At 49.8% G+C, this 13,509-nt stretch overlaps 1 protein-coding gene across 1 annotated transcript; it reads right to left on the minus strand.

The window, feature by feature from the left end:
- Nucleotides 1-482: 482 nt before the first annotated feature.
- NPEPPS (aminopeptidase puromycin sensitive) lies at nt 483-13,490 on the minus strand. Its single transcript, XM_042836106.1, has 18 exons — nt 12,658-13,490; nt 12,130-12,226; nt 11,991-12,024; nt 10,510-10,624; nt 9,995-10,159; nt 9,645-9,749; nt 9,193-9,253; nt 8,360-8,469; nt 7,644-7,707; nt 6,975-7,114; nt 5,756-5,890; nt 4,465-4,684; nt 3,738-3,880; nt 3,312-3,368; nt 2,718-2,825; nt 2,236-2,391; nt 2,088-2,135; nt 483-873 (listed from the first exon to the last, which is right to left on the minus strand). The coding sequence occupies exons 1-18, from the start codon at nt 13,018-13,020 to the stop codon at nt 718-720; spliced, it is 2,277 nt and encodes a 758-aa protein (XP_042692040.1). The 5' UTR covers nt 13,021-13,490; the 3' UTR covers nt 483-717.
- Between the last annotated feature and the right edge of the window lie 19 nt (nt 13,491-13,509).

Consider the following 13,509-nt stretch of genomic DNA (forward strand, 5'->3'; position numbering starts at 1 on the left):
TCCGAGCCCGTTATCTCTAAAGGACGTCAGCAAAGTGGAACCGAGGAGCAGAGAGCGGCAGGAGGGTTTTCTTTCTGCTGAGAGGTAACACAAAAAAGGGGGAGCCTGCGATCCGTGGGGTGGGGAGGGGGGTTGTGGGAGCATCTCCTGCCCCAAACCTTGTGCTGGGAGCTGGGAGCTGTTTGGCCTCCTGCCTTCCGAGCGCCCAGCCTCTCCTGCCCCGAATTCTGCTGACCTCGCTCTGCTGGTTTCCTCTTTTTTTTTTAATTAGAGGGGGGGGGAGGGCATTAAAAAAACCAGAAAACCAAACAAAATCCACCAAAATCTGCCAACGAGGAGGGGCTGTTAAATATTGTGACCACCGACAAGGCTGGAGGAAGTTTCACAGTTTTGTTATGCTCTATTTTATTACTATCATATTTACAGATTTTTTTTTTCCTTTTTTTTTTTTTTTTTTTCTCTTTCCTCCCTTTTTCTTTTTCTCTCTCTCTCTCTCTCTCTCCTCTCCCCCTCTTTTCGTTGAATCGCGATTAATTTTCATCCAATTTTAATTCTGGAGTGTGAGCAGGAACCACTTCACTACATTCAGTCCAATCCCCGTCCGCTTGAGATAAAAAGACTCCGAATTCTTGGCGTATCGATCGGCCGCGGGGCAGCGGCTCCTCCTTCCTTCCCCCCTCCCCCACGGAGGCGGTGGGGCTCAGCGGCGGCGCGGCTTCAGGCCGTGGCGGGGGGCGGCCCCTTCCTCTGCAGGAAGAACTGATGGATGTCCTCGCTGTCCCTCTTCAGCCAGGCGGCGTTCAGCAGGATGTTCTCGCAGCACTGCTGCACGGTGCGCTCCGCCGACGGCGCCGGGTGGCTCTCGAAGAAAGCCTGCACACAAAGCACAGCGCCGTGGCCTCAGCAGGGGGTTGCAAGCCTCCCCCCGAGCTCCTGGGTTTCTATGGGAAGGAGCGGGGTTTCTCCGCCGGCCGCAGGACGGCTCCGTTTCCATCGCTGTCCCGTCCTCGCCCTCGGGGCAGCAAACCCAGCGTGCGTTTCTGGGTGCTCACAAAAAGGCTCTAAGGGCCGTTTTGGCCAAGCAAAGCGCTGCTCCACGTATCCTCGGCTCTGAGCACCGCTGCCCGCTGCACCGCGAGCTCTGGGCGCTGCACCACCTCTCGCCTTCATCCCTGCAGCACCTCTCTATCACAGAACGGCCCGGGTTGGCAAAGGACCGCCGCGATCACCTGGTTTCCAACCTTCCCCCCCCTGCTACGTGCAGGGGCACCGAGCAGCAGAGCAGGCGGCCAGAGCCACAGCCAGCCTGGATCGCCTGCCCACAGCTCCAGCTGAATGCACTGCTGTGGGGCGGGCCGAGCTGCCCTGCAGGGAGCCATCCTCCCCTTCCCATCCTCCCCTTCCCACCATCCTCACCCCCACCCCAACACACGCTGCCCAAAAGCACAGGGCAGCCATCACAGAAACGAGTCACAGCTCTGCTGTCTGTTGGGCAAAGTGACAGCATGAGAATTCTCTGCATCATCACTGCTGCTCCCGAACCTCGGGGGAAGAGATTGCTGAGCGCTGCCAACACGGGGCTCGACGGCTCTTCCGACCATGAATTCCCTCTCAGTGTTTGGTTAATGGCAAAGCCACAAATGAGGGCCACGTTTTTGTGTTTCTTCTACCGAGGAGCCCCCATAAAACTGCAGGCAGGGGGCAAAGAAAGCCTGCAGGCTCCCCAGGGCTCAGTGCTCACACACTGTGGGGATTTGGGAGCCAGCAGAGCCCTGCAGAGCCCTGCAGACACTCATCTGTCCCTTGCTCTCATCGCAACTGAAGGCACAAACCTGGACCCGCAGCACGGAATCCAGCTCATGTCTACCATGTGAGTAGCAATGAGCAAAGCTAATGAAATGGGGATCGTTAAGAGCTGCGTAATGAACTAATTTCTGATGTTACAGTCAAAGCAGCACAACTGAGGAACTGCACAACAGTCCCACAACTCAGAGGCACGGTCCCCAAACCTGTGGCTCCCCCCAGCTCAGAGCAGCTCGTGCCCATCCCAAATTCAATCCATTGCCTCCACAAATCACTTTTCTTACCTTGACTTCCGCCGCCATTTTATCGTTTGCAAACCCATCCACTGTCAGCTGCAGGGAAAAACAAGCAGAAAACCAAAGGTAAGCAGTCAGCATTTCAGACATAACCCAGTCTGGGCCCTGCATGCTAACAGAGCTGTGCTCCACGCACCTTTATTAGTCTGGATATCAAGAATCCACCCTGGTATCGATTATAAAGCTCCTCCCAGTTGTCTCGTACAAACTTCCAAGCAGCTTTCCTCCCCTGCTTGCTGCCTCCAGCCACTCCTCCGATGACAGACACGGTGTCCTGGGGACGTACCTCTTCCTGGGGACGAACAAACATTGCTAACAGACACCGAGGGCACGAATGAAGGCAGAAAAAAGCTGCATTACCCCCTAGTAACAGCCTGGCAGGTATGGGAGCAAGGACCTGACATAGGAATGTGTATTTCTGCTGTTACAAAGCCCAGTGCCTCACACAGGGCTCTCACCCAGCGCTGCTGTTCTGAGGGCTGCATGCACAGCAGTGAGGGGTGGGAGGCCGCCGGTCCCCCCCTGCCCTGCACCCTTCCCAAATCCACCCCCTGTGCTCCATTTCCAGGTTGCTCTGGCAGCTCCCAGCCTCCACCAGCAGCTTTTCCAATAACTTACTGAAAGTGCAAAGGTGAGAACTTTTTGAATCAGCTCAGGCTGGGAGATGGCCCCGAGGACGCGCTCGATTCGGTTCTTCTCCTCCTGCATGTCTGCTTGCTTGTGAAGCTTGAAAGGCAGAGCAAAGAGCGTTAGCACAGATGTGAAGTGGCCTCCTCTCATCACCTGGTGCTGCTCACCTTGCTGGATAGGCTGCTAGGTTTGTCTTTAAGCACAATATGTGACAAACTGAGCCTGTCTGTGAATAACATGGCTGTTATCTACACGAGGGGCCTCGCTCCACACGAGCACAAAGCACCATCAGCAACAAGCTGATCACCACTTTATCTAAGGCCAAGTAGAACCGTGCCTCTGAGCAACGGGAAACGATCCTAAAATGAGAGAGGCAGCAATCCACTAGGTGGCAATTTCACACCGCTTGAGGACCAAGGAGCTCAATTAAGGCTGAATCATCCTCTGTTCACCACCCCAGCGGGCCCAGCAGCACCCAAAACTCAGCACCCCAAACTCCACCTCAGTCAACACAGCCACAGGGTGGGACGTTTTTCCCTTCTATGCACAAGCTGCTTGTGTGCAGGAAGGGGCTGCACTCACCTTGAGCATGGTGTCTAAAGTAGTGCTGTCTCCATGCTTCAAAATAGTGACGTAGACCTGGGAGAGAAGCACAAAGACAGCCTTCACACATCGCACCTGGGGAATGCAAAGCTCACCGTGGGGAAAGGGGCTGTGCAACAAACAGCTGTGATGTGCTGGGGCTGGATTTCAAACGGGTGAGCACTGGAAGGTGGCTGCACTGCCCCCTTTTGTTTCAGCACTGAATTCCAGGCCGACTTTGCCAACCCCTCTTCCTTAATTTCAGCTTCAGCAAAACAAGAGAGCAAGAAATCTTTGCACCACGCGCTGACGGCGGGCGCTTCAGGCACACAAAACCCACATCCAGACCCTAAAACCAACACCATCCAGAGACCAGAGGCGTTCCTGTGCCAGTGCAGCTGGGAACCAAACCCCCTGATAACCTACAGGACTCCTCAGGTCAGCTGACAGGATGTTTTTTCCTTCCACGTGGTCTTTAAACCGGCGTCGGGCTTCTTCCAAGGTAGCCTTGTGCCCGGCTTTGCCAAGTTTGCCCAGCACCAGACCTCTCAGAAGGGCATCTAGATGACCTGGTCAGTAGGAGAGAACAGTTATTTGGAGACAACTGAATGAAGAAATGTCATTCTTTGGTTCTTCCAACCTACATTGATAAGCTACCAAATAATCCTTCTGCAAATGAAGGGCTATGTAAAGAAACCAGGACTTTCCAGCTCTCCTCAGTGCCACTGGAGGAATATTTTAGCTTTTAAACAGCAAGAGGATCAGGAGGATGAAATCCCAGAGCAAACACAGCACGCTCTGCCTGCGGTCTGGTAATCACAAGCAACCTGCTGGATCTGCACTGGGACCACCTGTGGCCTCCCACCCCGACAGCCTAAGAAGTTTGGTGCACTCTGACAGATGCAAAGCAACAGCAGAGGGTTCTTAAACCAACCACTGACTGCACAGGGAAACATTCACCATTTCAACGTGCACTCGAGAGAAGAGAGTTGTTTGGAGGCTTTGTGTTTGGCTTTTCAAACATAAAAACACCCCAAGTGCCTTCCTCAGCCCTTCCTCTTCCTCCCTTCTCTGCCGTTTCCCAACATTTTGATGGCTTATTTGTTTCAAAACCCAACACCGCACCGTGAAACCCAACGGTGAGTTCTCTTACCCTCTCCAGGTTTGGGGTCCCATCCCAGTCTCTCCCCTATTGGTGAAAAGACATCTTTCACAAACACCTGGATTTCCTCATAGAAGTCTGTGTGGGACAAGAGGGTTGAGAGAATCTCCAGGTTACAGCTGAGGTCGCTCCACACCGTGTAATTGGGCTCATTCACAAACGCTTCCATCACTTTCAGAACCTCTACAGTGCTAATGATTCCAGCTCGGGCCTGGGAGAGGAGAAAGACACAGATTAGTTTTCCTTCCATGCAGAATTAAGGCACTCAGCTGCTCCCTGCCTCATAAATGAGGCCGTGCTGAGCTCTGAGGGCACGCAGTGCTTTGCATTCACAGGTGACACCATGGGAAGTGCATTCTGCAAACAGGAAACAGACAACGAGCTTAAATGACCTCAAAGCAGAGCTGGCAAGAGATGATAAACCTGAGTGCTTCTCAGCCAGATATCACACCCCCAACAGCTTATTTTTACCTAAAATTGTAATTAATGCAAGGTTTAAGTTTTGCTCCTCGTTAAATTGGCAGCGCAAAGCTGCAGGAACCATCTTTGCTTCCTGCTCCTCATAGAAGTGCAAGCAGCCTTCCTGCCTGTGCCAGGGCAAACCTAAGCTGCCTCCCAGCACTGTGAAGGTGCTCAGTGCAGGTGATAAATCTCCAATCTGCTTCAGCTGGGAGCAGACTGGTAAATCATGGCAAAGAAAAGGGGGTGGAAAATCGATTTCTGCTATTTAAGCTGTGATGAAGTATTAATTAAATGGAAACAGGCACAGAAATGAAGGAGTGTAACACAGATCCTGTGTGTGTTGTTATTATCTGTGCCATTGGTCCTGCAATACGTGGGAAGGGACCCAGGCCACGCTTTCAAACCCCCTTGACTGAGCCACGACCACTCAAACCCACGCTGCTCCAACCTCCCGTGCTTTTGCTAACCAAAAAGAAAGCACAATGTGAAGCACAGAGCACAGCAATGCATTGCTCAGAGCTGACACTGCCTGCTTTTGAGGCAGTCCCTTGCTCAGGAACCCCCAGCAGCCACTTCTGCCAGGGGAGGAAGACTTGACAAACCCTACTGGCTGCTAAAGTCTTGGGTAAAGTCTTTGAGGGGATCATTAGAACATCCCTGCTTTTACCAACTAAAAGAAAGCTCCCAAAAGTCTGAACCTGTTGAGTGAGTTCACAGTGAAACACATGCAGTAATCCCAAGGGTGCTTTGCCTCCAAAAAAACAGAGGCTGACTCTTCAAACACCCATTTCTGTCACTGGACAGAACAGCACGCACTTACCAGGGAGAAAAGATCGTTCTGCAGGCCGAGTCTGTCCACGGGGGGTAGGGAGAGGTCTTTGATGGCTGGTATTAAACTCTCCAGCATCTCAGGGCTGTACTGCGTGCGGTAGAAGCCTACTGTGCCAAGGTTCAGCTGAAATGCACCGAAGAGCAAGCGATGAAAAGCCAGGAAAAGAGAGAAAAAAAAGCAGATTTTGTAGTTTATTTTAAATCAGGAGCGCTCAGTAGGAGGTGTGGTAGATGGGAGAGCTGAGGAAATAGGATGGGAGCGAGGAGGAAAGAGAAACCTCCACTCCTAAGCAGGGTAAGGGTGAGGAAGAAGAACACAGTGCAGAAGACACAACACAGCTACAAGCCTCACTCCTGTAACCTCACTTCAGCTTCGTCAACAGGACTCTGAGACAGAACTGTGGTCTCAAGAAAGCACAGCCAGCATCCCTGCCCTGCATCACAGCAGGTCAGAAGTGCATTTTGAGGTAGGAAGGCAAAAGATCAGCAGCATCTTCGCTCCTGTTGGGGCAGAGGGGTGGCTGTGCTGGGCCCCTCTGTCAGCAGGGGGATGCAGACAGGCGTGGGGATTGCAGGGAACACGCAGAGCGATGGCTGAAGTGCTCCCCTTACTCCAGCAGGAAGATGTGATTCACAATAACTCTCCCAGCTGTTCCATGGATGCTCCTCCAGCTCAGAAACCATCATTCTAAATAAACCTCCTTTGTTCACGCAGCAATAATTCCAGTCCCTTGCTTCTTTTCCATTCTCAAATCCTGTTTCTGCCCAGTGTCTGCAGCACATCTCAGCAGTGGGTTTTTCCACTTGCAGATTCCTACCTGCTTGGTAAAACCCACTGAAAACCTTCACACTAATGGGAAATAAACAGGACTATTTTTGCTCAGAACGGACTTGAACTAAACTGCAGTTGCCAGGGGATACTGAAAAAGCCACCGGATTTGAAATCAAAAGCTGCTTCTGCTTAATGGGACTCTGTTTTTCTGGGCTCACACTCCGAGAAGGTTCCAGTTTACATTGTCTAGGCTGCTCCTGGAAACAAAAGTCTGAAGGGAAATGTTAAGCATTACAGACAGGAGCCAATACCCAGCAGCAGCACAGCAGAGAGGCCCCTGCACAAGAAATACAAGATTGCAAGGAAAAAGAGAGGGAAGAGGAAAGGAGAACATCACAGTGACAACCAAGCTCAGTGCTCCCTTGTGGCCACTCACCTTCACCCACTGGTCTGGTTTTACATCTTTTAAAACCAAGGTCAGCTCTGGCTTGTCCATCAGCACTTGCATTTTGGCACTGGTGGGGTCGTCGCTTGTACAGATACTGATGGGGACCATCCACATGGGGAAATCCTCCCCTAAAAGAGGCAACAACAACAAAGGAAGGCCTAAGGAAAAAGGGTTTGCACACTGAGAAGCCTTGCGTGAGGCTGAAGTTTCGGCAGCAGCTGATGTCAGTATGTTTAAATTTAAACTGACAAAAACCTGAAGGAAAAGGGCAGTTCTAGAGACCAACACCAAGGGTGTCTACAGCACCTCTGAAGCCTAACACTTTACTTTCCATCTCCAAATAGAGCTGACTTCCATGCAAGACATTTTTATTCATTCACAGCCATAAGACCAGCAGCTCACAGAGCTCCTCAGATGGCAGCAAAGCCCTTAAAGCGGACGTGGGAAGAGAAGAGCCTCAGAATGAAAGCTGAGCTGAAGACTGCAGCTTTCACCATAGCAGGAAGACGTGAAAAGCATCACAGCACTCAGCTTTGTATTCATTCTGAAGCCTTAAACACCCAAATCCAAGCAGGGCAGCTGCCTGATCTCCCAATATTGCTGTCACTGCACCAAAAGGAATGAATGCTCTGCTTCTGCTCCCAGCCCTCATCTTACCAGCATATGGTCCACTGGCACAGAACTTCTTCTGGACTAACTTCAACACTTTGTCATCTTCTTGCTAAAATATAAAAACAAAAAAAATCAGATTCTTCAAGAATTCCAACTTATTTCAACGTTCAGAGTTAAAGAAGAAAGCAACTTCAGATCATTTAACCTCAGCTTCCACTCAGCACGACTCCGGTGCGCTCCTCGAACTCACAGAGCTTCCATCCTCCCCCACAAACAGAAGCAAGCTCCAGGATTCATTCCACTTCATCATCATTACTGTTGTTGAGATGCACGTGCCCTGATCACCCACTGATTTTTTGGGGTCTGATTTCACTTCCCAGCCACTATAATCCCAGCTCAGCCTGCGATGCTGCAGCGTAAGCACAATCAGAATGGAGCTGGAAGCACAGTGTGCACTGAGGGGACCCACAGCAGATATTCCACTGCCCCTGCAGCTTTTCAAACACAAAGAGCAAACGGGCCACGTCAGCAAAGCCCAGGCACAGGGCCTGCAGTGCCTCTGGATAAACTCTATTTCACTTTCCACCGGGTTCCTCCTCTTCTCCTCCCTGCAGGAACAGACCTGCCACTAAGCAAAGCAATTCACTGCACGTTTTCAAGTTACTGGAAGGCACCAAATTTGATCTTAAACGCAGCGAAAGGCAGAACATCTACTCTGAAATTAACCCAGCTGCTGTAAGGGGAATTACTGCACAACTCACCTGTTCAGCTTCCACGTAAATGAGTGGAAATCCCATTTGTTTGGTCCATGTGTTCATCACAGCAGCAATAGGTTTACCACTAGCTTTTTCCAGGCTTTCCCAGAGGTCCTCTGTAAGGAAGAAAAGACTGACTAAGGACACCCCGAGCCCCACCGTGTCACACTGTTACACCACGGGGCTCTGGGGGGTGGGAGCTGTGGTTACTCCTCCCATTTGCCCACTGTGATCTCCTCTGCCCTTCTGGCAAGTTGTGAAGGTGACAGGTGAGAAAAAGGAAACTGTTTAAACCACCTGCAGGTGAGGAGAGGGGGGAGAAAACCTCACAGCAACTCAAAGCACGCCATCAATCCAGGCTGCACGCTGGAAGTGGCACAGAGAAGAGCCTCTCCCTGCACTTTTCATCTGTGATGTCAAAAGAGCCACGGCCTGCTTGAGGCTGAAGGTCCAATTGCATGTTTATGAATGACATCCCCCCCCCCAAAAAAAGGTCTAAGACAAGAGATGTCAGAGCAGACTTTGAACTGTTTACTCATCCATGCAATCAATACTGCCAAGCGTGGCGTGCAGCAGGCAAACCACCAGGCTCCATGTCCATCAGCACAGGGCTGTGCTCATCAGCACGAGGTGCAGCTCCTGCAGTTCACCTCATGCAAGGCACAGAGCCCCCAGAGGGTGCAGAATTCTGGCTGTGCAGGGAAACCTTGTAGGAAACTGGATGCAAGCCCATTATTTCCTGCTTTTCAGTTACTCAGTTGCAAAAGCAGCTACGTAAGAAACCAGCACAAACCGTGTCTCAAGAAATTACTTCTCTTAATCATGTAATAATCAGTTACCTGTGGCTGCATTCTTCTGCAGGAACTTTGTTAAATATAAATTCATTCCTTTCCGAAAGTCCTGGGAACACACAATTGGATGCATGTCATGGCAACACAGCAGAGGCCCCTTCCGTCCTCCCTCCGTGCTGCATTCAGATTGAAGAACCAACCCAGGAAGCCCAGGATCCACACCTGTAACTCCCTCCTAAACTCTGCTGCTGCAAAGATGAACTCTTCTGTGTTTTTCCCCAAGCCAGATTTCACCACTGAGATGATTTTATTTCTGTATCTTCCCCACAGCCTCATTTCTCCTAGGTAAGTTCAAGTACAGCCCAAGACCCACACAAAACCAAATACAAACCCAAAACCCACACAGAAGTCTTGGGGATAGAACAGACAGAAACTTCAGGTGTTTGCAGTGCAGAAATATTTGAGAACCTACAGTTAGCTCCTGACAACAGACTTTTTACCTCATCACCAATGTAGTCGTGCAGCATTCGGATCACAGATGCTCCCTTGCTGTAAGAAATAGCATCAAATATTTCATCTACTTCGGATGGATGGCCAACACTAACCTGTGATGAAGAGGATAATTAACGGTCAGTTAATTGCCACAATGTCCTGATTTTGTTTGTTCTGTTGCTTAGGGAGTTTTCTGACTGAAGAAAGCAATGTGTCATAGAGGAAAATCCACAAAGTGTGAATGCAACCTTGGGTTTTTCCTTGCATTACGAACCAGCGTACAGCTCTTAACAGGGAACAAAAAACTCACATCCAGCTGACAAGAAAGAAGGGAGATAAGCAGGAGGACAAGGCTTACTTCAATTGGGTGACTGTTGTCTAAGGCATCGAGCTCCTGAGCTCGTGTGTAATCAGCAGAAACAAACTGAGTCCAGATGTCATACTCTGGAAAGCAGTGATCGACACACAGGTACTCAATCCAGGAGGCAAACCCTTCGTTCAGCCAAAGATGGGTCCACCACTCCTGGAAAATGAAGAGGGTGGAATAATAAACACAAGATTCCAAGGGCTTTACTTTACCAACAAGAAGTCAGCAGCAAAGAGAAACTTGTAACGTCCTCATTCAGCACAGGGCAGAGAACAGGGAATGCCTGCGAGCAGCAGCTCCTCCCTATGAAGGGGTCAGCAGCCCAAGAAGAGCAGTGAGCACAACTCATCTCCTGCCTTAGAAAAGATCTAGAAATACCTTTACAGGACACACTAATAAAGAAGGATCTGATAATAAAGCAGCTTTTAAGACTGTTAGGACAGGACACAATAATATGGACACGAAGCACACGGCAACAAAAAGTAGAACTTGTAGCTGTTAGATACCATGGTCACGAGGTTTCCAAACCACTGATGAGCAAGTTCGTGTCCCACAACCAGAGCCACCCACTGGCGAGACGAAGAACAGGAATTTTTGGGGTCAATGAGCAATGCAGTCTCCCTGTATTTAAAAGAGAGAGGTAACTGAGCAGAGTGAAACGTGCCTAGGTCCAAAAACACAGCAAAAGCAGGTGAAACAACCTAAACGAGCTACAGAGTCGTCGGTACAACTGAAAAAAACCAAGAGGTATTTCAGTTTAGACGTTGCTTTGGTAAGTTCCACAGTTACTGGAATGCTTTGGAGCAACAGTTCCTCACAGCATGCAAGAAAACAAGTGCAGTAACCCAAGCAGGAACGAGAAAGTTTATGCTTTGTGTGTAAAACAGCTCCCCTACGTAATCTAGGAAGGAAGGGGGGACACGACAAGTCTCACCTGCACTGAAACTCCCTTTGCACTGCGTGGTGGATGCACAGCCAACCTCCTCTGCCCCCCTCAGCCCCAAAGGAAGCCCAGCTCCCCCCAGCTGTGTCCCACGCACACAGTCCTGCACACACAGCACACGGGAGCCCCCAGCTCAGGCATCACCACCTTCCAACACCCCGCTGCGACCGGGACGCGGTGGGGCAGCAGCTTCAGGACTGCTGTGCTCCGAGGGGACGAAGCTCCAGCACAGCTCTGTGCCAACCTTCTGGCCCCAAGGGGATCAAAGCAAGCGTGCCAAATCGAGAGTAAAAGGGGGAAAAAAGAAGCAGCAAAAATGAAGAAAGGCTTCAAAAATAAAATAATCGACTCGTTGGTGGGGTTTTTTCCCCCCCACGGGAGGTAAAAAGATTTCATCAAAATCGTAAGAAGTTCAGATGTGGATTTTTAAACCTGGATTCAAACATCCACTGCAATTCTTTTTTGTTTTTTTTTTAAGGCCAAATTCAAAGTTTAGCAAAAGAAATTCAAAAGGATTGAAGTCCAAAGCTTCCAAGTCCAATGTACAAAATGGAGACTCAGTCTAACAGTGTGCACAGATCATGTAGGATTATCAAGCAAAGGTCTAAAAGCTTGATCAGAGGAACACCAAAAACTGAAAAGGAAGGCAAGTTAGCATTTTTCATTTACATGATAATCATGTGGCTGCTACATTGACCAACTTGCCTGCAACATAAAAGGAGGAACCCTTCCAGCTGTGCCAGTAACTTGGAGGGGGGAAAAAAAAAAACAGCCAAGAAAGTTCTCTTGGAGAACAGGCAGTGCTGCCAGACAGCTGAAAGCCCTCACACCCTTGGACAGTGCTTACAGAGCTCATTCCTGCCTTCCTGAGGTCTGTGTAGCAACGCACGCTGCTGCAGAAGTCACAAGGATTCAAACTGAAGCAAGAGCTGAAGGTATTGATTTAGTCTTATTTGGGATGACGCCAGCTCCCTAAAACTAATTCCAGTTACTGCTAAGAATTAGTGAACAAAGAAGGGGAAAGACAGTATTTTAACAGCATACCTATAAGTAACAAGGCCCCAGTTCTCCATGGCACCTTTATAAAATAAATACAAAGGTTTATTGATATGGATACACACCTCTTCCTAAACGTTTATCATTCAAATAAAATACAGTTCATCAATAAAGTGAGTTACTTTACCAGCAGCAAAATCTGCAATAGCTATGAGATCAATTTTAGGAAGAGGGTAAGGAACATTGAAGTAGTCCTTATAAAAAGGCAGAGTTTTAGCAGCAACCTGTAAGAGAGAAGAGGAGAAACCTGGTAAATATTTTGTTAACTTGGAACAACTGGTGAAACCAAAAGCTTCCCGATGGCCAAGACCAGCTGACGAGAGCAGCACATAAGCTTTCCTCCAGGCGACTCGCTCCCAGCTCCCAAAGCACCTTGGAAGGCTCCCATCCCCTTTTCCTCCCAGGCTGCCCCCTTTCCTTCAGCATTCCTCGTCGCCCGTGGATCACAGCTGCACCATTGAATCGAAACGACTCGAGTGAAACGTGTGTTCTGTCATCACAGGCACGAGTTTGTCCACATCAAGCCCAGTCCCCCTGAGCTACTGAAGCAGAGCACCCTCCCAAAGCTCTGCCAGATCCGTGCGGCCAAAGGAGAGGCGCACGCAGCCTGCACAGCTCACACCACCAATAACAAAATCACCTCGAGTGCATTTACCTCTAATGCAAACTTTCCTTGCTCAGCTTTGCCCACAGGAGTGTAAACACGCACCAAGACCCCATCGAGGGACCTGGTCTCTACAAAGTCATATTCTCCCACCACAAATGCCACCAGATACGTCGACATGATGGGCGTGCGAGCAAACTTGACTTCCACCAGGTTCTCATCATCTGGGTACGGCTTCCGGTCGATGACATTCTTCAACATGAAAGAGAAGCAGATTTGTGGAAGTGAAACTGTTCTGCAACGCCCGGCATTCACTACAGCATCGCTAGGAATCGCGTGTTGAACAGGAAAGGAGTTCCCTGGTTTTATGACACAGATCACCAGTTTCCCCCCCCTTGCTAAAAGAAGCCCCATCACGAATGGAGACGTGCTGCTGTGATGCACACATGGTGGAAAGGCAGGTGCTCTTTTATGCTATCTGCTTTATGTTCTATTCCTGGAAAGGCAGCTCAACATGTCAGCCATCAGCTGCTGCCCTGCACACAGGATGGTACGCAGTTCCCTGTAAGGCACGAGGCTCAGACCCAAATACTGAAACAGAAACCATAACCACGTGGTCAGTGAGCAAAGCCAGACCTCGCAGGGAACAGTGAAATAAACAGCATTCAGCAAAAGAAAAACATCAAAACAAAACCCATCTTAAAACTCACGTGCTTTCCTCCAAAAGAGCATCCAGAAATATCTGCACCGTGTTTCAAACAGTAACCTGAGAACGTCTGTGTCTGTGACAGAAGTGCTGCCACCTGCACATCAGACATCCTCCAGGGCGAAAAACACGCCTGTTTATCTCAAGCTATAGCAGCTATACAAACATGCTAAGGGCTGGCTGTTCCCCCCCCCCCC

Source organism: Centrocercus urophasianus, unplaced genomic scaffold (genome assembly GCF_019232065.1).
Source record: "Centrocercus urophasianus isolate 14NV4802_14NV808 unplaced genomic scaffold, USGS_Curo_1.0 seq_574, whole genome shotgun sequence".
NCBI lineage: Eukaryota > Metazoa > Chordata > Aves > Galliformes > Phasianidae > Centrocercus > Centrocercus urophasianus.

Excerpts from the sequence above, each read along its gene's own strand:
- NPEPPS (XM_042836106.1), bottom strand. The coding sequence starts at position 13,020 with ATGGGGCTTCTTTTAGCAAGGGGGGGGAAACTGGTGATCTGTGTCATA. Across the intron at positions 2,826-3,311 it reads CTTTAGACACCATGCTCAAG|CTTCACAAGCAAGCAGACAT; the intron begins GTGAGTGCAGCC and ends CTGCCTTTCAAG. Across the intron at positions 2,136-2,235 it reads TGATATCCAGACTAATAAAG|CTGACAGTGGATGGGTTTGC; the intron begins GTGCGTGGAGCA and ends TTTTCCCTGCAG.